The sequence below is a fragment of the Thunnus albacares genome, chromosome 23 (genome assembly GCF_914725855.1).
Source record: "Thunnus albacares chromosome 23, fThuAlb1.1, whole genome shotgun sequence".
NCBI classification, from domain to species: Eukaryota; Metazoa; Chordata; class Actinopteri; order Scombriformes; family Scombridae; genus Thunnus; species Thunnus albacares.
The window spans coordinates 20,620,979-20,644,818 of record NC_058128.1 but is presented as its reverse complement, the minus strand read 5'-3'; the positions used below and the strand labels follow the sequence as shown (position 1 = coordinate 20,644,818).

Here is a 23,840-nt window from a genome sequence, read left to right as displayed (position 1 = left end):
CAGATTCTGCATACTACATTACAACAGTAGCAACCTGTCGAAATACATGTTAACATTCCTGAAGTGTCATATTCCTCCTGCATGCTTCACTTCAGGGATGGGAGGACATGTGGGTTCCCTTTACTGCTGGTTTATCTGGTTGCCAAAACAAGAACCTTAATGTGGATGTGACACAGAATGAAACTAATAATACTGCCTAATGAACTGCCCAGAGTCTCCTCTTTCAGCATCACAGTTATTTGAGAGAAGTTTTACTTCACTATTATGCCTTTCATAAGCTGCCCCCATTCCCACTTATCACCAACTTGACTGGACTGGCTCAACTTGTTTTACCATGTATGGCATGTAAACAAACGCACTTACTGTAAAGTAGGGTTGTTCAGCATGCACAGTGACAGTGCTACCTGTGCTCATTATGTAGTTGTAAATCTTTAATGAGCTCAACAGGAAGTGACGGGTGAGATGAAAACAGCAACAATCAGCTCAAAACTGAAACTGTTGCTACATTTGACGCTTGCTTCTGCTGGGAGATGGACATACAACAAAAGGAGAGGATGAACGCATGACTAGCTCGGAGAACAGGTATGGCTTGTGTCCCAGAGCTTCTCTTGGCCACTTTGGAGGAGCTGGTTGATAAAGAGCTGAGGACTTTCCAGTGGTTTCTTTATAGTAATGTTCTCGAAGCATTCCCTCATATTCCAAAGTCTCGGATTGATGGCGTTGACAGACCAGGCACAGTGGATCTTTTGGTGCAGACATATGGGTATGAGGGTGCTGTTGCTGTCACAGTGGACATACTGAACAAGATGAAACTTAAACTCTGGGCTGAAACACTTAAGAGCAAATATGATGAAGGTAAAACATGTTTTAAAAGTACAGAATTTGACTGTTTAGTCAGTTTGTTAGGCAAAATAGTCTTGTCACATAACAGCTATCTCTCCTCTTTGTTTCTTTATCAGTTCCAAGCACTCAAGTAGGCAAAGGTAAGTTGTAAAAAAAAGATACTGACACAAATAGAAATGCAGAGTCATGTTAAGTTCAAACTCATAGCCATGTATATGGACAAGATTGAAGGTTGAACTGTACAAAACTGAAATTGAATTAAGGTTTTTAATTTATTGTTTGAACAGAGATTGACCACCATACAATCCGAGAAAAACTGAAATCCACTTTGAGGGAAAAATACCAAAACATTTATGAGGGGAATGCAGATGAAGGGGACACCATCTATCTGAAGAAAATCTACACTGAGCTGCATGTGATCAAAGGAGCATGGGGAGGCTTCAGTGAGGAACATGAGGTCAGACAACAAAGGTCCAAGCATGTGACAACAGAGGAAATCTCCATTAAAGCTAGTGACATTTTCAAACCCTGCCCTAACCAAGAGAAGCACATCAGAACTGTGCTAACCCTGGGTATACCTGGAATGGGTAAAACTGTTTGTGCACAGAAGTATACCCTGAGCTGGGCAGAAGGGGAGGAAAATAAGGACATCACCTTTCTCTTCCCATTTCCTTTCCGTGAACTGAATCCTAACATAGGCGAGAAGGACTGCAGTCTTATGCAACTGCTCCATCAGTTTTTTCCTGAGATGAAACCTCTTGAGATACTGGGAACAGAATGCAAAGTCGTGTTCATCTTTGATGGCCTAGATGAGACTCTCCTCCCCTTGAACTTCAAACACAACAAGGTATTGAGAGATGAAACAGAGCCAGCCTCACTTGATGTGCTGATCACAAACCTAATAACAGGGGATCTGCTGGGAAACGCTCTCATTTGGATCACTTCTCGACCTGTAGCGGCCAGCCGAATCCCTCGAAAGTACATCCACCAGTGGACGGAGGTAAAGGGGTTTGTTAATGAACAAAGGGAGGAATACTTCAAGAGGCACTTGTGTGATGATAACCTCGCCATCAGGATCATCAATCATGTCAAGTCATCAAGAAGCCTCTACATCATGTGTCAAATACCAGTTTTCTGCTGGATCACAGTCAGGGTGATGAAGAAAATGTTACGTGACAATGTGACAGGAGCCATGCCCAACACCTTGACTGAGATGTATGCATATCTCCTTCTCTGCCAGACAGACAGGATGGTAGAAGGGCACAATCCAATGGAAAGTGGCAATGTTGTTTTGAAGCTAGCAAAGCTGGCGTTCCATCAGCTAGAGAAAGGCAACCTGATCTTCTATGAGGCTGACCTGAAAGAGTGTGGTATGGATGTGAAGGAGGCGACCATCTACTCAGGTGTTTGCACAGAGGTCTTCATGATGGAGGGCAGAAGAAGGAGGGAAGTTTTCAGCTTTGTACATTTGACCATCCAAGAGTTTCTGGCAGCTGTGTACGCCCACCACTCCTACACGCAAAGGAAAGAAAATGTCCTTCTTGGATACCTGAAAAGGATATCTACAAGATTTCTCCCCAAATCTATGTTCAGTTTTCACAAGACTGCAATTGAAAAAGCCTTGGAGAGTCAGGATGGCCACTGGGATGTCTTTCTTCGTTTTCTCCTGGGACTGTCGCTGAAATCAAACCAGGAGCTCCTTGGTAGACTACTGCACTTGGAAACAGATGGAGCAGAGAAGAAAGGAGAAGAAGATTTATTGAAAACCATTCGGTTTATCAAGGAGAAGATCAAAGAGGAACCAGAGGCCAAGCTCAACCTGTTCCACTGCCTGAGTGAGCTCAAAGAGGAGTCTTTGGTGCTTGAGATCCAGAACCTTGTGAGCTCTGGGAGGCTTGCAAACAAAAATCTGTCACCAGTCCAGTGGTCTGCACTCACTTTTGAACTGATGACATCAGAGGCAACAGAGGAGGAGTTTGACCTGAAGAAGTACATAAGATCAGAACAAGGGGTAGTGAAGCTGCTGACCGTCATCACTTCCGCCACACGTGCTCTGTGAGTTTACCCACATGATAACACAATGTTCTGCTTGGTTGATTGACATTGCCCTCAAGCCAAATGCTAATTCAGTTTCTGTGTGTTATTGCAGCTGTTCTTGGATTTATTGTTCACTTTTTCATCCCTTGATGAACAGGACATTTGTATGTGTCGTTTTTTCAAGGCTAAATCGCTGCAACCTCACTGAGAACTGCTGTGAAGTTTTGGCCTCTGCGCTAAGCTCAACCTCTTCTCACCTGACAGAGCTGGACTTGAGTGACAACAACCTGAAAGATTCAGGGGTGAAGCTGCTTTCTGTTGGATTATGGAGCCCTTATTGCAAACTGAAGAGTTTAAGGTCTGTAACAATTTGTTAGCCATTCTTTAGCATCCGAACTATTGAGCAATACACCCCTGCAAACAGCAGCTAAGCCTACTTCTTGTAGCTGAAAGACTTGTGGTTTAGGTTTTCTGCTGTTTACTGTAATAAAAACTAGTTGTAGGAAAAGTATTTAAATTTTTTTTGTATTGTCATGAAATAAATGCACACGTTTCCCTTTTGTTTAGATTACAGAAGTGTAAACTGGAAGGACACTGCTGTGAAGCACTGGCTGGTGCTCTCAGCTCAGAGTGTACTCAACTCAGAGAACTGGACCTGAGTGCTAATGACTTCCAGGAAGCAGGAGTGAAGGCTCTGTGTGTGGGACTGTGCAGCCAACTCTGCAAACTGGAAACACTGAGGTTGGGCCTGTTTCTTGCTTTCTTCACTTATTCTATTTCATAATTCCTTTAGACATGGAGGAAAAGTCCAATTTCTTCATGCACTTTTAATGGATATTGGGTGGAAAAGTATGACTTAATTATCTATTCTTATGCAGGTTGAATCATTGCAAGCTGAAAGAGACTTGCTGTGCAGATTTGGCTTCAGTTTTAAGCTCAGGCTCATCTCACATAAAAAATCTTGAGCTGAGCAACAATAACCTGAAGGATTCTGGTGTTTCTCTGCTGGCTGCTGGACTGAGCAGTACACACTGTAGACTGGAAATGCTCAGGTCAGTGCGTCCTCTGAAACAATGACTGTGGTGGTCCTGTCTACACCATTAAAGCTAGAGTGTATAGTGCCTGCCAATTCTGGCAATCTCATGGTTTAAAGGTTAATAGATAACTGCCACTCAAAGACATACTGTACTAAAGTCCATATGTAATAATTGCTGCAATCATCACTTTTTGACTTCTGTGAGGCAGACAAATTTCAACACTAGCTGACACACAGTCTGATATATCATCACCTTATTAAGTTAAACATGTAGTAGACATAAATAAAGCAACATTATGATCCTACTGGAGTCATGTTTCTGGCCAATATTCACTGGCCTTGCTACTAACTCCTGAGAGGACTATCTGGCTGTTTAGCTTGCTAGATGATTGATTTTATTCTCCAGCTAGTCGTCAATTTGCGTGTCTGCCGTTCTGCATTCAGTTCAGGGGCTGCTCATAGTGACAGAGGCTCTAGCAAACTTTATAGTGTCAGCCCACAACTTTACTGTTTTGGTTTACACCGACTACTTTTATCAACCTCATTTCCAAACTCCGCAGGCAGCTATTTTCGTAAAAATCCTTTGATAAACTCACTATACACTACCTGACCAGCACCAAAGAGCAGACAGTTGAAGTTAACAATTAGCTGATGAACATAATGGAGCATTCAGTGGCTAAAAAGATAGATATTTCACTTAAGAGTTGCTGGAGACCAAAAAGCACCAAAAAGATAATTAATGTTGTACTTCCGTTCACCATGTACAGAAACACCACTCCAAATTAATGCTAATGTTATGTGCTAAATGTATAAATAGGCAACTGTTTGCTAACACTTTGTTATATCAACTTTAAAACATGATAATATCTCATTGTGTTTACAGCTTGCCCTCAATTAGTGAAAAATCAGTCAATTGATTTTGGTTTAACAACCTAATCTGGAATATTTGACAAAATTATTACAACATTATATTATTACATAATGTTTGTGGAGTCTTTTAATGAGAACTAATCATGTGTTCACTATCACTATGTCACATGTAGTGTGCTGTAACTTTATTTGAAATTTTCCTTCTCCTGTCAGGCTCAGCTGTTGTGGCCTCACACAGAAATGCTGTGACCAGATTGGCGCAGCTCTCAGCTCTGACTCTGCTCACCTCAGAGAGCTGGACCTTAGTGGAAACAACCTGCAAGGACCAGGCATACAGCTGCTCTCTATGAGATTGAGACATCCAAACTGTGAACTGAAGACATTAAGGTCAGGTCACTCAGTTCAGCCTATCACTTTAAACTTTTTCGAGTATCACCAGTAATATAGCATTCACCTTATTGGAACAAACATATTCTCACCTGCAGGTTAAATGAATGCAATCTCCGGAAATGCTGTGCCGATTTGGCCTCAGTTCTCAGCTCTGACACCTCTCTGAAAGAGCTTGAACTGAGTGGAAATGACCTGCAGGACTCAGAGGTGAAGCAGCTCTCTGTTGGACTGGCAAGTCCAGACTGTACACTGGAGACATTAAGGTTAGCCTGTGTTGTATTTTGCCAGTTTAATAATAATTAGAATAGAATAAACAGAATAAAGAATTAGAATAATCAGAATTTTAATAACACAGTATAATCATAAGAAAATAAAAACAATCTCTGTAAGAAAGGTAAAGAAACACCCAAAAAGTAAAGGTAGAAAGTTAGAAAAGAAACAGAGTTGTTGATTTTAATATTATTTGTGTAAACTTTTTATAAAACATGTAGACTGTATCTCTCAAAGAGGTGAATAATATGTTTTTGGATGAAATGTGAATACCCTGCCTCCACCCAGGCTTTCATTCTGCGGAGTCACAGAGAAAGGCTGCACTTATTTGGCTTCAGCCTTGAACTCCAACCCTTCCCACCTGAGGCAGCTGGATCTCAGCTACAACTACCTGCAGGACTCTGGAGTGAAGCTGATCTCTGTTCATCGGGACAATCCTCTCTGTAAACTAGAAGAACTCAGGTAAAACAATTTATCATACAGATTTTGAAATCTTTCTGGGATGTTGTTGTGGCCCCACCCCCACCACCATCCACCACTGTATGTTTCCTAGGTTTGAATCTCTTATGGTACCATCAGTTCTTTAATATCAACAATACAAAGAGCAAAAATGCCATGAAAATAGATTCAAGAATATTTTTGGAAAAGAAAAAAGTTAAAAACATCATTATACCACATGGCTTGTTAAGATGGGTATTTCTTAGAACATGCAACATGTCTTGTGGTTCAAAGGTTCATTAAATGTTCAAGTTCCCTTTATTGAGTTGTTTTATTTTCACACACTTATCTGGCAATTCAGAGCAGAAGCACATGAGCTGACACTGACCACACATGATAAATTACAGTAAATAGTAAGCACAATAAACAAAGGAATCAATGTGGAACAAGGTCACGTGCACTAGAGTACATATAATCACATTTTATATACATGCATAATATATAAGATATTGGTTTCAAAAGTCAGTTATAAACTATATTAATTCAAAGGCAGATATAAAAAATATCTTTACAAAAGCCATAAATAAATGACTGTAAAACTCCACTTAATTTCAGTGTGTCAGTTAATGATTAATATCATTGATATATCCCCCAACACTGCAGTACGGACCATAATGCGGAGTGCTACTTGAAATCAACACTTAAGAAATGTAAGTGATCTTCTACAATTTGTATCATTTTCATATACTTTTAATATATGTATTTGATGTGTCAAAAACAGTTGCACCTTTTGAATAAAGGACTTTTTTTTTTATAACAAAAGGATTCCTGAATTAACAAAGCAAAACTTTTTGACCAGAAAGGTTAAGTTTTGTTTTTAATTATTTCTTTCACCTGCCATCTGAGTTTAGTTTTGTTTGTGTGTAGATGTGACATACACTATATGCACTTGCTTTTCTTCCGCCTTTTCAGTTGTTTCTGGCCTAACAACATGTTGTTGTGTCATTTGTCCAGCTGTATTCTACAGTCTGGCAGTGTGGATTCTGTGATTTTGAGCTGATGTTATGTGGAACAAAATAATCCAGTCACACTTAAAATCAGCACAATGAAGCTGATCCAAGATAGTAAAAATGGGGGTTAGACAATCTGTGCAAGTCTGATACAAATGTAGGAACCACAAAGCAATTAAACTCCCACACACCTTTTCATTATCTATACCATTTTGGAGTGTTTCCCTCTTGCGTTTCCTTCTTTCATTCTACCCTCATTGGTTAAGGGCTATGACTGTTTTGTATGGTGATTTTTTTTATTAGACACAGAGCTTTTGCCTTCATTTGAAAAAGTATTAGAATGATTTCATGAGAAAACATTTTTGTCCTGTATAGATGCATGTACCCTGACATTGGACACAAACACAGCTGCCAAGTCTCTCTTCCTGTACGACGGTGGAAAGCAGGTAACGTGGATCAGGGAGCAACAGCAGTACCCAGACCACCCCGAGAGGTTCGAGAGTGTGTCTCAGGTGCTGTGTCACCAAAGCCTCACCCAGCGCCACTACTGGGAGGTTGAGTGGCGAGGACAATGGGTGGATATCGCTGTGACAATGAGGGGGATCCGTCGGAGGGCGGGCTATAATCTCTGTGGGTTTGGTTACACAGACCAATCCTGGAGTCTGTACTGCTCTGAGGACCATTACAGCGCTCAGCATGACCACCAGTCTGTGGAAATACCAGTGCCTCTGTCTCGATCCCGCAGGGTTGGAGTGTATTTGGACTGGCCTGGTGGCACCCTGTCCTTTTACAGCATCTCCTCTGGGACCCTCAGCCACCTTCAAACATTCAACAGCACTTTCACTCAGCCCCTCTTTGCTGGATTTGGGATGGAAAAGGATGACTGCTCTGTAACTATTTGTACAGTGGAGGGTGTGCAAGAACTCATTTCTCGGTCAGATAGTGCTGAAAGAATTGAGGAGTTTTGAGTGAGGAGATTAAATGGTGTTGTTCCTGCTCACAGAGGGTGGTGATAATGCTGAAGAGTCAAACTGGAAGAAAAAGCATCCTAAATTTTCATACAGGGTTAGGGTTACACTTATGGGTTTAAAACTTGTTTTGCAGTTGTCAAACTTGGAAGACAAAATATTACCATGAAAACATGGTGTGTTAAACAAAGGTGTGTTAAACAGCCAACTGTAAACTTTAATCTATCATTGTCTGTCATGGCCCAGGTAGTACTGGCAAATGATCTGTTGTTTTATCTAGGACATTTAATACCACTACGCCTTACTGTAAGGCCTAAACACAGAATGAAAGACTTGGTTGCAAAGAGCAAAAAAAGGATACAGGCCCTGCCTGAACTCCGGTGACCTCTACTTGCAGTCCACAGTTACTCCACTCATCCTTCGCAGTGCCGGTCACACTCACTATATCACTGGGGTCAGCGTGCTCTGGTCTGCTTCTCGTGTCACCAACTGTGTACTGAGCTCACCACTGATTTCATTTGATTTAGGTTAACAAATAGATGCAGGCAGACACAAAACTGAAATTCTTCAGGGGATGAGGATTATCATTCATTCTCCACTTCATATATAAATAAATCCATTCATGTGTTTGTAGTGTTATGTATGTGGGAATGTATGTGTATTTGGAATATTGTATTTTATCCTTTTTTCATTTTATATCTGGCCTTTGTAAAATACTTTGTAATTGCTGATTGTAATATGTGCTATATAAATAAACTTTATTATTAGCACAGTCTCCACAAAAATTGCTAGCTAGCAGCAGCACGCCACTTTAATGCATTTATATCTCTACTCTATCTCTGTTAGAGGTGTTCAGTACATCTATGATCAAATCTTCATCAACGAATATTCAAAGTGTAGTGACTATAATGAAACCCCATTCACTGACTGAATTAGTAGCTTTTAGCAGTGGAGCTCCCCACTGGTGACTGAGAGCACTGTTGTCAGCTCAGCCATGATTCACATAGTGCATTACTTCCTAGTTAAAGCACATTAAAATACCACCAAAGCTACAGAAATAACCATAATCTGAAAACTCTGTAAATGGTCATCTGCTGAGCTATTAAACATATGTGCAGTGCTTTTATGGGCTATTTTTGTACTGAACTGAACATGACTTGGACTAGCAACAGACTGAATGTACTACTGAACTGAAGATATTCAGAATCAGCACTGGGCGTTGGGCCATATGAACGATGATGTGATCACTCAATGTCACTGTTGTATGTACTGAGGTGCATGGGATGCGACTGCTTAGCTCAGAAAAAAACTGACCAAACTAGGCCTACATAGTCAGTGACTATGAATCTTTGAACTGAACTAAACAAAGTGATTTGAATCAGCTTAGTGATTTTCACCTCAAGTCTCTAACTCCTCTGTCTGGCTCATATTAAGTAAGACCTGCCCTCTTGACAGCTGGCAGCCAATCAAAAAACACAAATGCCAAACTGTGACTGTGATGTCTTCAAGCCTGCACATAAATACACCGCATTACAACATACTGACATACTTCTCCAATCAATTGTTGATAATGAGCAAGGGCAAAATCATCCAACAAGACGAAGAGTCTCCAGCCATGCTAGTGGTTCCTGGAGGCTGTATAGGTACAGCAGTACTTTGAGCTGAAGGCTAATGTCAGTATGCTGACATGCTCACAATGATCATTTTGATAATGTAATAATTTGATAATTAGCACTAAACAGAAAGTACAACTAACAACTACAACTAAGTACAACTAAGGCTGATGGGACACAAATGTATGCACCTAATTGAACAATCCATTCAATAGTTATTAACTGAATCAAATTAATAGCTATTTCACACGAAACCATGAATGTCAACCTCATGGTGCAGCTAGAGGTCAAGGGATCACTAAAGTCATTTGGACTCATTGTCAATGAACCGTGAATGTCAGCACAAAAGTTTGTGCCAATCCATCTGGTAGATATAGACATATTGGAGAGTGAAATATGTCTGTAGAGATAAACATATTTCACTGGATGACTGAAAATTTTGACCCACTAAAGAGTCAAAGTCAGGGAATCACCAAAGACTTTAAGATTCATGCTCTGGGGACCATGGATATCTGTTCAAAATTTCATGGCAATCCATCAAATAGTTCTTCAATCTGGACTATAGTGGTGAACTGAACAACAGACCGACATGCCATCCCTGAGGTCCACATCTGTAGCATGGCTGAAAACAGGCACAATGGTCCTGGAGCATCATTAAAAGGTGCAAGAAGCAAACACTGTCAGCCAGAGCCCCTAAAGTCCCGAAAGGTGATACTTTTTTATCTTGTGCGAACAAGTTATTATCTTGTGCACACAAGATTATTTACAATGAATTAATGTGTGAAACATTTAACCCTTTATTAATAATTCATAAACATTTATAACTGCAGGCCTGATGACTTATCAGTGACTGCGGCTATTAAGCCATTATTTACTACTTACAACACCAAAGAGCTTATTATAAAATCTTCTTTTAGGTGAAGCTAGAGGACAAAAAGGCAAAATAGCACATCAAATGTTTCAGCAGGATAAAATAAAACATCTGTATCTGTATCTGTATTACCACAACAATTATAAATCTTTTTTTAAACTTTTCTGGGACAGGATTCACGCTACACAGACTTTGTGTATACCCCTGAACAAATGACCAAGTAGACTATAGGGATGTTTAGAGCAAAGCCAGACCGACCATTCCAAAGCTTTAATGATTATGAATCATTAGTAAAGGGTTAAGTGCTTCGCACTTTCTGATAAGTCATCAGGTCTGACTCCAGTTATAAATTATTATAAGTCCATGGGTTAGTGTTTCACATGTTCTAAGTCATCAGGTCTGCAGTTATATTTAATAAGTAATTAATGAGAATGAATAAAGTCTATAGTTATAAATGTTAATAAATAGTTAATAAACAGATTTTTGTCTTGATGCTCTGCAGCCCTTTCTTTCTACACTGCAAAATTTCAGTGTATGTCATTCCGAGGTGAAAATAAAATGTGATTAGCTGCATTCTCTCTATTACATGGTGGCTATATGTGCATCTGTTGGCAGGCTCTATGTGGTTTTTCATATTAACTATAAATATGAATTTATAGTAAGCTATCTTGTGCGCACAATATAATAAGGTAAAAAATGATCATCTTTCCAGATTTTAGGGGCTCCGTAGTGTCACAATTCATTGAGTCCTGAAGGAGCTGCTCATTTCATAGCTGCGGATTTAAAAATGTTTGTATTCCATGCTGTTGCACAGGCACAAGGAAACAGAGAATGCCTTTAAGAGGCATGCAAAATACACAAAACATCTCCTGTCACTGACTTAAAGGTGAAGTTTGTAGAATTTAGCGGCATCTAGCAGAACGGACGTGGCAGAAATGGAATATTGGCTTCAACAACCCACAGCAGGCATTTCTTGTCTGAGTCAGTCTTGGACTGTTGTTTGCCTTGAGGGGTGGGGCCAGATGGGAAAAGTCAGAGAAACTGGACTGTAAACACCTCTGGTCATATTTTACTGCAGCAGTGTTAAAATGTCAAAGTTATGTGACATACTTTGCAAAAAGAGTATGTTACTTCAGAGGAATAGGTGAAGTTAGATGACTGGCTCTGTTAGTCAAACAAACTTGTCTGCATTACAAGAAGTGACTGCATTTATTGCAGACAAGAAGGTGTGGTAGTTTAGTGAGTGGGAAAAAGTGCTCCTTCTGTTGTGGAATTTGAGCTGGGATACAAGGTTCATCCAACATGCAGGTAAGTGTGTGGAGAAAGAAATGATTGATTATTACTGGTAGTATTTTACTCTTTAGTCTTCTGAAAGTCTGTCACCTATGAATTGAAAGCTTCAGTTTTCATTTAACATTCATTTAAGTACAGCTGTGCCTTACCTGTCATGGCTGTTTAATTATTTAGAAAATGTTATGGCTATATTATGGCTAACATGTCACTTTTGACCTCTGAATATCAGAACAAAATGAAGAGTAGGGTTGGGGGCTATGGGCTGATCTTGGCCTTTCTCTTGAGCTGCCCAGTGCAGGCTGAGGTAAAGAATATAAAACTACACTACCACACTACTTCTCTCTAATATCTTTCGCCTACTTTCTCTAATATGTTTTAGACAACAACAAGTTTATTCTCAGCTCAGGCTGTTATGTCTGTATTTTTTACATTGCACATTTAAACTACCTCAAGTCTCACTTAAAACTGTTTCTGTGGTATTGCTAGAACCAGCAGAGGGCAGTTTCTCCTCAAGGTACGGAGCATGTTATTATTGCTTCCAGTATGCCAACCATTTCATATAATGAACAAGTTATGGAGGTACAAGGCACCATTTATTTAAATATAACTTTTGTTCATCCTATTCTTGTTGTTCTTCTCTGTCTCTTGTCATGTAAACCTCAGGAACAGACTGCACACAGATTAAGGCTCTCTTACCACAAGCATCCAGTGGGGTTTATGTAATCCAGCCTGCCGGAGTGAAGACTCCCTTCAAGGTATGACAATATGCATTAAACATGGTATGTAATGTGCAAAGCAATTCTTGCTTGTAACTGACTGTTTGCTAAACCCGCATCCCTTAGTATACATTCATTCCATTGGCAGAGGCTTTTATCCAAAGTGACTTCAAAATGAGGTACAATCCTTGCCACAATAGACAAGGAAGAAGACTTGAGAATAGTGCCTCAATTTTCAGTTCATGTAGTAACATATAAGTGCATAGCAAATGACATTTTCTTACACAGAGATGGAAGAGAAGTTTGGATTGAGAGTTCCAGCCTCGCAGTGAAAGCAGGAGTAGTCAATGTTCATTTACAGATCTTTGTGGATGTGAAGGTTCTTAACCTGAATGATTTAGTTCAGGTAGGTGGGTGCTATGCTAGTGGCCACTCCTTTGGCGAATATTAGCAACTTCAACTTAATGCGAAAGACAACAGGGAGCCGGTGGAGAGTAGTGCAAAGTGGGGTGACATGAGCTGTTTTTAGCTGGTTGCAGACCAGAAATGCCTCCACATTTTGGCCCATCTGCTGAGATTTTACTGTACATGCTGGCAGCCCTGCCAGTAGTCAAGGGGAGAGATGACTACTGCTTATACAATGAGCTGAGTGGCATAGACCTGATCTTTCTATTACGATAACACATTTTATGTGACAACACACCCAGATTCTGATAAGAAGCATCCAGGACTGATTCCCACGCTGGGGAAATACTACACAGTGGATGTACTATTCGTGAACAATTTTTTTTTTAAACTCTGGGCTTGGAAGTAACCCTTAATATCTTAGTTTACATTAGAGCCAACAAACACACTGTTTAATCCATTCCTTACTTTGCTCTTGTGTGTCTGGTTTTGGAAAAGGCTAAAAAGCCAGACCAACCCCCAAACACTTTAAATACAGAATATTGCTCTTACTACAGCCACATACACACTGCTACAAGAAAGCTTTACAGACCTGCTGAGCCTAGCTACAGCATGGTTGCTAAGCTATGAATAAACAATCACAAACACAAACAATTTAGAACATCAACAGTTGGGAAATTTTGGATTTAGGCACTGTTGTACACTAAAGAAAATCAAAGAGTGTCTTTATTTTCATTGAATAAAAGTAACATTATAGATCTAAAATCCACTTGGTAAAGGTAGATAATACCAAATAAAAAAAGATATGTTATCATAGATTTAAAAATCTGAGTACATTTAAGCTTAAAATGTTGTACTTCTGTGTACGTGTCCCTAATTTTACTCAGGTTTACTTAAATCATATGCGTGATTATTATCCACTAAAATAAATAAAGTCAAACTGTCAGCTAGGACAGAATTTGTAAAAAAATGTTTTATTTTTTTTGGAGTTGTATCTCACTTTTTCAAATTGAACCCATAATGTAATCTTTTCCATAGCTTTGTAGGACATGTCTCAGTCTTTAGAAAATGTATAAAAAAGCCCGGCAGCTTGTCATCTTAACATGTGTTTTCTTGACTTCCTGCTTAGGTGTACTGTGAGATGCGGTCAGATGGAGGCTGGACAGTGTTTCAGAAACGCAGTGGTGGATTGGTTTCCTTTAACAGGAAATGGGCAGCATATAAAAATGGTTTTGGATGCCTGACACGTAAGTTAAGTACTCAACTCTTGTGTTAACTGCTGTGTGTGTCATTGTTAGTCATTATGAATCCTATGACTGTTTAAAACTGGTTGGGTTTGTTGAGGCTTGTGAGGTTCAGTCTAAGTTTAGATGACTGACAGACCTTACTAAACACAGGGTGATTATAAATATCCCAAGGTTTTTGTTTAATAAAAATCTATGCAAATAAGGTTGTGGTGCCAAGGAGAGAACTGTGCAGACAAATAGATACTTCATTTCCATATACAAGCACAAAATGTGACTTTTAACTTTTAGCTGAGCTTGAATCATTGACTAACTTACCTGCAGGCAGCCTAAAATACCTGCATCTTGCAGCAAGCAGACAGTTGCTGTTGTAAAGAGCCACACTTGGGGCAATGCAAACCTAATGTGATTTAATGGCTTTGAAACATGTTTTGAATAAAAGCATCAGCCAAGTGGTTAAAATTTGTCAGAAAAACATAAATTCTTTCTTTGTGCTCTGCTGATTCCCTCAGAGGACCACTGGCTTGGTCTGCAAAAGGTTTTCTGTTTGACCAAGAACAAAACCAAAAGATGGAGTATGAGGGTGGACCTGTGGGACCATGAAAGTGGCACTGCTTTCGCAGAGTACAGAAACTTCAGATTAGGCAATGAGAAAACAGCTTTCAGACTGCATGTTGGGACATACAGCGGAAACGCAGGTATTGCAGGCCCTTCTGACAGCTGCTTTTTAGCTTTAATCACTTTCCTTCGCTTTTTATAGACACAAAAATAATCTTTTTGCCTTACTTGTTGACTTTTTCCACTTCTGTGCTTTATTATTTTAATAAATGTAAATTAAAGCTGCTCAGTGCAGCAATTTTAAACATCAGAACATCATTATAAAATAACTGTGAAGCCTTATTAATGCAAAACATAAGACTATGACAGAAGTTTTACTGTTTATTGTTGCTACATATTCAACAGTGTCTTGTTGCTTTTAGGGAACCTCAGTACATGTTTCTCAAAAACAGACATTTCCCATAAAGATCTTTGATCTTTCAGTCACTTTGAAAGTAACTTTCACTTCTTCCACTATCTGCTGTCAGCACAAACTCTGAAAGTTTCACATGTAGCTCTGTTTGTTCTGAAACAACAGTGCCCTCTTTCTTGTTTTGTGGTGTAAAGCCATCCAGCAGCTGAACTTGACTTGACTTGATAATGAAGTGTAAAGCTCATTTGTAATGTGTCTAAATGAATGAGGTGTTAATTTATTCATGATGAAATCCTACACATGGCAGCTTTAAACCCCAGACTTCCTTTAATGATTTACAACTCTGTTCAAAGGTGATGCCATCCGTGGTGCCTATCCAGGCATTGACCAGAACGGCTATGGTTTCAGCACCATCGATCGGGACAATGATGGCTGCTCCCCATGCATCTTTGGCGACATTGCTCAAAGGGAATGTACCTCTTCAGAAGGTGGAGGTTGGTGGTACAGTCGTTGTGGCTCTGCCAGTCTGAATGGCGACTGGCATCCTGCTGGTGACCACATTGGTTGGGCGTCAGGCCTCCACTGGCAAACCTGGAAAACACATGCCCCTTACTCCGCCAAGGCCACAAGGATGATGATCAAGTCTCTGTGAGAGGACCCCAACCATGTGTTCTCTTCTAGCAGCACAACATTTAGGCATTTACTGCATATGTGAAATTATATTTACATGCTTTTTTAAGGTCCCCTTCAAAAAATGTGTGAATGTATGTACAGTTTCACACTAGAAGGCTGTTTTCACATTTGTCTGCTGAGAGGGGAAAGTTTCTCTGTTCCAATCATGTTCCAATATGTCAAAATATGTGACGTGAAAGCTTGAAACCAAATACACTGAAAATGGACTTCACAGTAAAGTACAGTAGGCCATGTCTTCTGTCCAGCAGCTTAACTATTGGAATAATAATTATTATAATAATAATAATTAGGTAGTGAAACTTGGTTGTGGAAAAACCATAGCAGACACAAATAATAATATAGACATATAAGATGTCTGAAGAGGATTCTTAAATTTAAGAAGACATTGGTTTTGCTGTATATTTCACACTTGCAGGATATTATTGCATTTGGAGTTAATTCTTGATGGTCTGGAGGCCAGTTGTTGCTGGAGGGTAAAACACTTTTTTGGGATAATTTGTTTTTTAAAATTTTAATATATTATTTTACTTGTACTAAGTAACTTTTGTAAGAATTTTGGTACATTTAATGAAACAGTATGTATGGAGTTTGCACTGCTAACACTAATAATATACAAAGGGCATTTATTTCAGTATGAAAAAAAATAAATATTCATTAATTAATTTTTTTGCAGAACAAATATTTTTTGCAAATGTTTTTTTTTTTTAAATTTCTGTTAAGAGAATATACCATGTGATTAATAGTGATTTCACTTCAGTGATTTAATCTGAAAACTGTTATTACATAAATACAACAAAAATACACCACATTCAATACGGTTGTTCGAGTTGGTTTTTACATAGGTTTTGTATATATAAAATAAAAGTAAAGAAATGTATGACACCTAAGAAATTACATTTTTCCACGTTCCATCAACATAACCCAGCAAACATTTCACAGCATCTTATTTAAATTAGATTTAATTTATTAATATTGCATCAAAACTCTGATAAACTACATGAAAATAGTCTTTGTTTCTGCTGTTGAGATAAAGTTTGATATTATTTAATACTAAGGCTGTTATTATACATTCCTGAAAAATTGATTGACTTGCAGTTATATTCTTACTTGAGTGACTGTCAACTGAGAGAAAAATCTCACACTGCTGGTTAACATCAGTTTATGGTGCATAAACCATCCCAGGAGTCATTTTGAGTCAAATTTACTTGTTTTGTTTACTAATGTTATATCTCATATGTACAAAAATCAAGGTGCTCTTAATGACTTTGGGGTTGCCAGGCAACCAGTAGAGACTCCAGGAAGTCTCTGTGATGGGCCAAGAAATACACTAGCACAAACTGTCATTTTTATACTTTTGTTTTTGTACGGAAACAAACAACATATTGTATGTGTGTTAGTGAGCTTTAGAGGTGCTTATGGTGCTTGTACCTTTTATTACCTTTGGACAGAGCCAAGCTAGCTGCTTTTCCCAGTGTTTCCATTCATTCTGCTAAGCTAAACTATATTATAACTAAACTATACTATTTATCATAGACAAGCTAATTACGGACTGAGCCTCTACAGTTAAGTGATCCTGCATCTCCCAGGATGGTGCTTTACAATCCCAAGTCACAAAGCATGATGTTGTATATGTTAAGCTATTTCATTCAGCAGTAGTTTCATGTAAGGAGTCTCAACAACTACTCAAGATCCAACCTGCAGCAGCTTTTCATCCTGATCTGTTTCTTTTTTTTTGAGGTATATTATGCTCTGTCAACTTCCCTGGTTAAAAATAGAAAAATAGTAGGTGTATTTCAGCAACTAGCAGATACCCAACAAATACTCATCTAGCTGCCCTTTTGAGGGCATATGTAGGACAAAACAACATTAATGATATTAGTAATAATGGGAGGTGGTGGATGGAGGTCGTGTGGCAGGTGGTGGGCCAAGACCATCTCCCAGATGTCCAGCAGATGAACATTCAGTCCTTTGAACATGGCCCTGAGTACCTTGTCACGCTGCAGTGAGTACCAGTCGCTGTTGGTTAGCGCTGCATCAAGCGTCATAGTTTTGGGGTTTGCAGTCCGGATTAAAACCAGCGTGCCTGGAGCCCTGTCCAGCAGCCGCACCACCGCCCTGCGGATGCTCTGCAGCCGCCGGATGTAGACCTCGATGGGGAAAGTGCTGAAGTGTGCCCAGATGCCAAAAACTACAATGGTGTTGGTGCCTCCAACTAAACGGTCTAGTTCATTGGCAATGTAGTGCAGCTCGATGGCTGGGACACTAATAGAACGGACAGGGGGACCGTGGAATCGGAAATTCACCAAAATGTTGTTTGCGTAGTCTAAAGCCATGAAAGGTCCAACTCGAACTGAACTGTGCAGGTCAAACTGCTTGAGATCTAAAAGTGTTACAGAAGGAAAGAATTAGGACAGTATAAACAAAATCAAACCTTTGCTAAAGAATTTCTGTTGATTAACTACCTGGTAGTACTGTGTTGAGATGTTCAAACCACTGCCTGATGGTAGAGTCGCCATACAGGTGGACCACCTTGCCTTTCAGACATTGGTTGATGACAGAAGGAGTGTTGAACTGGCGGACTGTGGTGCCACTTAGTGCTCGCCACGCACCCTGGTAGTAATAGCCAACAGGTCCAGAATGCACAATGCTGCTCTTCACCTCTGCTTGATCTGAGGAGGAGTTAAATGATAAGGGAGGAAACATCTGGTATAAAGTCATTTAAAAGCCACTTATGTCTTATCTTCATTCTGTAATGACTAGATATACTGCTAACAGTTAACACTTTTAGTCTGGTATTTCATGCTCTAATCGCTCTTCAAAAACTGGTCTGACTACATCTCTACAGGAGAACGCTGTCTAGAACGTAGTGGTAAATTTTATACAAATGTTCATTTCTCTGACTGGTTTACTTCTAATAATCTGTACAACATTCAATTTTGAATTATTATTACTAATAATATAGGCTGTGGTGGTGGTAGAAGTAAGAATTGTGCATTACCTTTATGTTTTGGCAACACGGTGACACTAGCAGATCCTGAAGCTTGAATGTAGACTTTCATGTTGACACCACTGAAGAAAAGCATGCAGAATAAAATACACTTACTACACTAAAATACACATACTCTTACAACTCTTAACAACATAAAACACAAGAAAGGCAGTCTACATTTTAAAATAATTTCATGAAGTTAAAATTAGAATAATAAGCATTAATATGGGGTACAACTGCTTTGAAGAAAATATTCAACATTACATAAAACCTAGCCCATAAAAATCAATTTTTTTAGAAGTGAGTTAAAGCGATGGGGTCCAAAGTGAAAATTTATTTCACTTCACTTCACTTCACTTCATTTCACTTCTTTCTGAAAAGACCACACCCAAAATAAAACGTATACATTTACAAAAAAACATAAATGAATCATTGCAAACACTATCCATTGAAAAAAAGTCAACTAACATGATCCAGTCTGGACTGGTTTTGGAAGTAAAATTCCCATTAATTTTTCCCAAAGACAACATTATGTGATTCAAAGTGTGAGCACTTCTATGACTTGGATTGGCATGAAACTCTCCTAGTTGAATCATCAGTACAAAACATAGAAAAAAATTGTGTTAGAAAATATATAAAAAATATATATAAATATATATAAATAATGTGGAAGCTAACGATTATGATGTTGAGAAACTTGAAAAGACAATCTATAGCTTAAATCAATTCAGCTTTAAATTTTGGGTCAACTGTCATGTCAACTGTCATTCAGAAACTGTGTCGCTGTGTTATTTCAACTGCAACAACAAAGTGTTTTGAGTTGGCTGTCAGTCTGATTTACACCTCTGACTGGCTCTTTCTCCATAGCAGCTGCAATAGAGGCTGATGGGTAATGTAGTATTTTGAGTTGTCCACCTTGCAGAAAATTGATGGCCACAACTTAAACCTATAGGATTCTTCCTTTATCCAGCAGTGTCCCATGATTCTATGTTAAGTAATTTTGAGGATATCGCTAAAAAAAAATTGAAATGGGAATATAGAATGGGGAAAAAACACCTTCAGAATCAGCAGTTCCTGCCACTTGGCAAATCTTTTTCACTTTGTGTTATCTTAGACTGTAAACATCTCTAGATTCAATCATTACAGTCTCAAGTTACACAATTTCCCACCAAGGAGATATATAAGTAACACTATGTTTTTATTAAAAGCCAGACTTGTCTTTTTGCTCACTCACTTTTGAAAAAGCTTCTCCTCCTCAGCCTTGAGCTGTTTATTAAACCCAGCATTGTAGTTGCTGACCCTGGTATCACAGCTCAGTGTCTTCGGCTTGTAGCAGAACCACGGCTCGCCTGTAATGAGGTCAGTGTAGTTGCACAGTGGCTGCTGGGTCGGACGCAGGCAGACATTACAAGTGGTATCTTCAGAGACTGAGCCTGAGTGGAAGACACTCCCGAAATAAATCCTATCTGGCTGTTCTCTGGTCAGCCTGTGCAGCACCGTGACAGCCTCACTGGGGTGAACCAGTGTCACCTGATAGGACAGAAAACCAGAGTTCAAAGTTCAACCCCATTACTTGGCCTCTGTCATAGCAGTAAAAACAAATAAAGTGAACACTACTAAAAGTTGCACACTTCATTTCAGGTGTAAACCAGATTGATTTCCAGATACTCATGTCTAGAGAACTGATCATTCACTAAAACCCTCCCCCGAGCAACGATTGTCCAATTATAATTTAGCAACCATAACTAGACACAGCAGACCTGTCAATCTTTGGATTTCTCCACATGGTGAAGTTGTGTGCATGGCTCATGCAATACTTATCGAGTGCCCAGGGCTCTAAGATAAATGACAACCTTGTTTCCAAATGTTGCTGCTTTGTAATATAACTCAATGTGTAGTGTGTAATATTTGTCAAAAAGACTTGAATCTTGTTAATATTGTTGGTCCAGAGCATGGCACAACATCAAGCTGACATATTCTTGTAAAGGCTCAAATTGCAATGAGGGAACTCCAGGAACACAGATATGATGTGGCAGTGCTAGGCAGTGCTAGGAGGTCTACACCTTTTAGTACTCAGTGGCATCTGCCAAAACAATTATTGTCAATAAAAATGTCCTTTTCTCCTGCTCTGCTTTTTTGAAATGATGGTACAGGTTTAGATACATCTGTTTCTCTTTGCTGTATTATGTTAGTTGTTTTATATGTCAATAAATTGGTTGCATTATGTTACCAGCTTTATATGATGTCAGGAAATAAGTTGCCACTTGATGGAAAAAAACAATGTCTCAATATGTCAGTGGAATTTGTCACTCTTGGACATACTGAATTTCAAAAGTTCCACTGCCACATCAAATTATACTAAATCTTTGATTGCTGAATTAGTTTAGCACTTCTCAATCTGACTCTAGCAATCAAATCTGGATTATGGTAGAGTGGATTTTGATTTTGGTAAGAGTGATGACAGCATACAGAATAATCCAACCACTGTATGAAATAAAGGATCCACTGTTAAATTACAAAGGATTTTAAGTAGTAAATCTGCCCCCGTTATCATTGTAAACTGCATATGTGCCGTGTGAAAACGAAAAGTTGACAGGCCTAGCAACAGTAACTGAGGGGGTTGGGGCTTAGCTAACAGTCTGTTAGAAGATTGACACAATCACATTTTACATCATAGTTTTTAGCATCACCTCAACCTGTGCGCTTCCCTCCCAGAGTAAAGAAAATACAGCAGAGTAGGAGCCATTGAGATGATCCAGCACTTGTCCAGACACACCTGCACTAAGTGCTTGGTTGTGCAGACGGGCAAGTAAGACGTCTCCGCCAGACTTCTTAGGACGCCCCTGGAAGTCATACATTTTGATCATAACTTCCAGCTGATCCCCTACATGCCACTGTCGTCCACCCTTCTCTGGGAGAATAGTGAAGGTGCTGTGGGCAGGATCGGTGGTCTGCTCCAGGGAAAGAGGATCTGGCAAGGATGGAGTTTCAGGCCAAGCAATGGAGTCTAATAGGAGGCGTTCCTCCAGAGCATCTTCAGGGGACCGTGGCTGGAAGCTGCAGAAGTGGTGTTGCAGGTGAGGTCTTGGAGCAGGGAAGGTGGAGATCACTTCATGCGGAAGCTGGCAGGGGTCAAGAGAGTGATGTGACAAAGATATATATATAAAAAAACTTTATAATGTAAGACAGATGAACTAAATGACACAAAAGGAAGAATCTTCCTGCCCCACATCAGAAAATCACTGAATATTTGTAGGGGTTGATGAAAGTAGCTGATCAAAGTCTCAGTGATAACAGCAACATGAAAAAGAGAAAGGGAGGAAAACTACAGTCAGAATATCCTTACAGTCCTTACTGTTCAGTAACAACTGTTGTAATAATTTAAATGTTGCTTTTCATATTGTGTGTCTACAATTATACAGGTTGATGAATTTAAGGTGCACTATTTATCAGAGAGCAATTTTTCTCCTTTTTCTAAATCCTTCTTAATGAATTTTCAAATGAGGACAATCTTACAATTTGATTATGATGTTAATATTTTACACAACTTAAGTGTTCATACTAGTTATTCTGGTGGAAATCTAATGTAGTTTTGATTTTCCTCTTCATATACATCTCAAAAGTGAAGGTACAAATATAATGTTAAATCGGTCTAAAATGTCTGTTTGTAACAGTACTCTTTCTATGCATTGCGTTTTCATTGTGGAAGTACTGTATTTGTTTCCGCTAAAGAATGTAGCAAAAAACATTTCTGCACTGAACTCATGAAAAGACCAAACCCAACAATGAATTGATCCTACTAACAAGTATTGTCTGTGTAGCCCAAGCCTGATATATGTGGATTATTCCTCTGTGCCATAGAGCTCTAATGTTGCCCAAAAATGATTAAAAACACATCAGTGATCCACACTGTTGCACTGGGTGACATGTTCTTTTATTACTATTAACATGGTCATTGTAGTTTATGTTGAGGTAAGCCCACATACATTGTTCCACTGCCATAAACATTCAGCAAATGCATATTTATCTGTGGTTGGGAAAAGTCCCCAACAAATTCACTATTTTCAACTGGTTGACTAATGTTGACTAAAAACTACAGTAGCCAACTGTTTCAATAAATTACTTGGCTTTTAAAGAAAAGGAAGCTAAAGCAGTATTTCAGTGGGCCCAGGTTGCTACACTTTAGCTGCACCAGGATGATACACATTTCCACTACACCCTCACAGCAGGGGCTAGCTGTGCCACTTTGGTCCTGCATTCTACCAGGGCAGCAACTCCCACCAACAGAGCCATGTCATCAGCACCTGACTGGCTTAAAAATATGTTGTTATATGCCAGGTTCGATAGAGAAGGGCATTTAAGAGTCACAGTATCAGCCTTAGCTCAACGCGACTCCATACACCCTCCAAACAGGTAAGGTAAAAGTTGTACATATTTTTGACCTGTTTTTAAAGATTTACAGGTACATCTTCAGTACTAATGGGCTTAGGGCTGAGATCCACAGACAGGGTAGGGAATGTATTGAGAGATGGACTAACACATTGTTGGTTTTGGTCTTTTCAAGGGATTTATTGACGATAAGAAAATAATAAAATGAAAATAATAAAATGAAAATATATAAAAATATAAATATTTGAATTAGGAGTTTCTGCTGACACTCAAATGCATGATTGTTAGCAAAAGAACTATTTTCCTAAAATGTCATTTGTTTACAAATATTGATGAAGAACATTACTGCCATCCAAAGCCACACTGCATATGAAAACAATATCCTGAAATCTGACTATTTCAAACAGGGTCCACCCTTCAAGCAGTCCCACTCAAGACCTAATTCTCACCTCCAGGATGTCCATGTTAAAATACACAAAGATGAAGATAAACAGAGCCAGGAAAAGGAAGATGGCGGCAAACTTTGGACGGCAAAAGCTGACCACTGTTTCTCTACAAGCTCTGGCCTTCATGATTGAGGATCAGTCTTCATCTGTGGCTATAAAATGACACAAACAAACAGTGTTAATTGACACCTAGTTTAGTTTTATTTATGTTAGTGATTACTTGCAAAAACGCTCATTACATTCAAGCCCTTGCCAAACGAGTTCACACAATGCTGATTAAACCTATCACCACCAGATTAATCTGTCTGTATGTCACAGTGTAGAGTTTTTACATCTCATGTCCGTGGCG

The 23,840-nt window shown here is 39.2% G+C and overlaps 3 protein-coding genes across 8 annotated transcripts in view; 2 read left to right on the top strand and 1 right to left on the bottom strand.

Annotated features, from left to right (window-relative positions):
- The first annotated feature begins 584 nt into the window (after positions 1-584).
- Positions 585-8,648, top strand: LOC122974710 (NACHT, LRR and PYD domains-containing protein 12-like). Its single transcript, XM_044342596.1, has 11 exons — positions 585-855; positions 960-983; positions 1,131-2,898; positions 3,065-3,238; positions 3,448-3,621; positions 3,759-3,932; positions 5,000-5,173; positions 5,272-5,439; positions 5,735-5,908; positions 6,548-6,594; positions 7,270-8,648. Exons 1-11 carry the CDS (start codon positions 585-587, stop codon positions 7,860-7,862), a joined length of 3,741 nt encoding a protein of 1,246 aa, XP_044198531.1. The 3' UTR covers positions 7,863-8,648.
- Positions 8,649-11,182: 2,534 nt separating this feature from the next.
- On the top strand, positions 11,183-15,799 carry LOC122974851 (angiopoietin-related protein 5-like). The gene is made up of 7 exons (XM_044342864.1): positions 11,183-11,654; positions 11,869-11,943; positions 12,126-12,153; positions 12,303-12,394; positions 13,890-14,007; positions 14,517-14,702; positions 15,328-15,799. Exons 1-7 carry the CDS (start codon positions 11,649-11,651, stop codon positions 15,624-15,626), a joined length of 804 nt encoding a protein of 267 aa, XP_044198799.1. The 5' UTR covers positions 11,183-11,648; the 3' UTR covers positions 15,627-15,799.
- A 1,508-nt stretch (positions 15,800-17,307) lies between these two features.
- The window catches only part of LOC122974849 (NXPE family member 3-like), a 21,577-nt gene continuing 15,044 nt past the window's right edge, over positions 17,308-23,840 (bottom strand). For all 6 annotated transcript variants that reach the window (XM_044342860.1, XM_044342856.1, XM_044342861.1 and 3 more), the window contains 6 exons: positions 23,495-23,643; positions 21,347-21,778; positions 19,891-20,186; positions 18,666-18,736; positions 18,130-18,336; positions 17,308-18,047 (listed from right to left, as the gene is read on the bottom strand). In XM_044342860.1, coding sequence (XP_044198795.1) covers positions 17,494-18,047; positions 18,130-18,336; positions 18,666-18,736; positions 19,891-20,186; positions 21,347-21,778; positions 23,495-23,617 — 1,683 coding nt within the window. In that variant the 5' untranslated portion in view covers positions 23,618-23,643 and the 3' untranslated portion in view covers positions 17,308-17,493. The remainder of the gene's footprint in view (positions 18,048-18,129; positions 18,337-18,665; positions 18,737-19,890; positions 20,187-21,346; positions 21,779-23,494; positions 23,644-23,840) is intronic.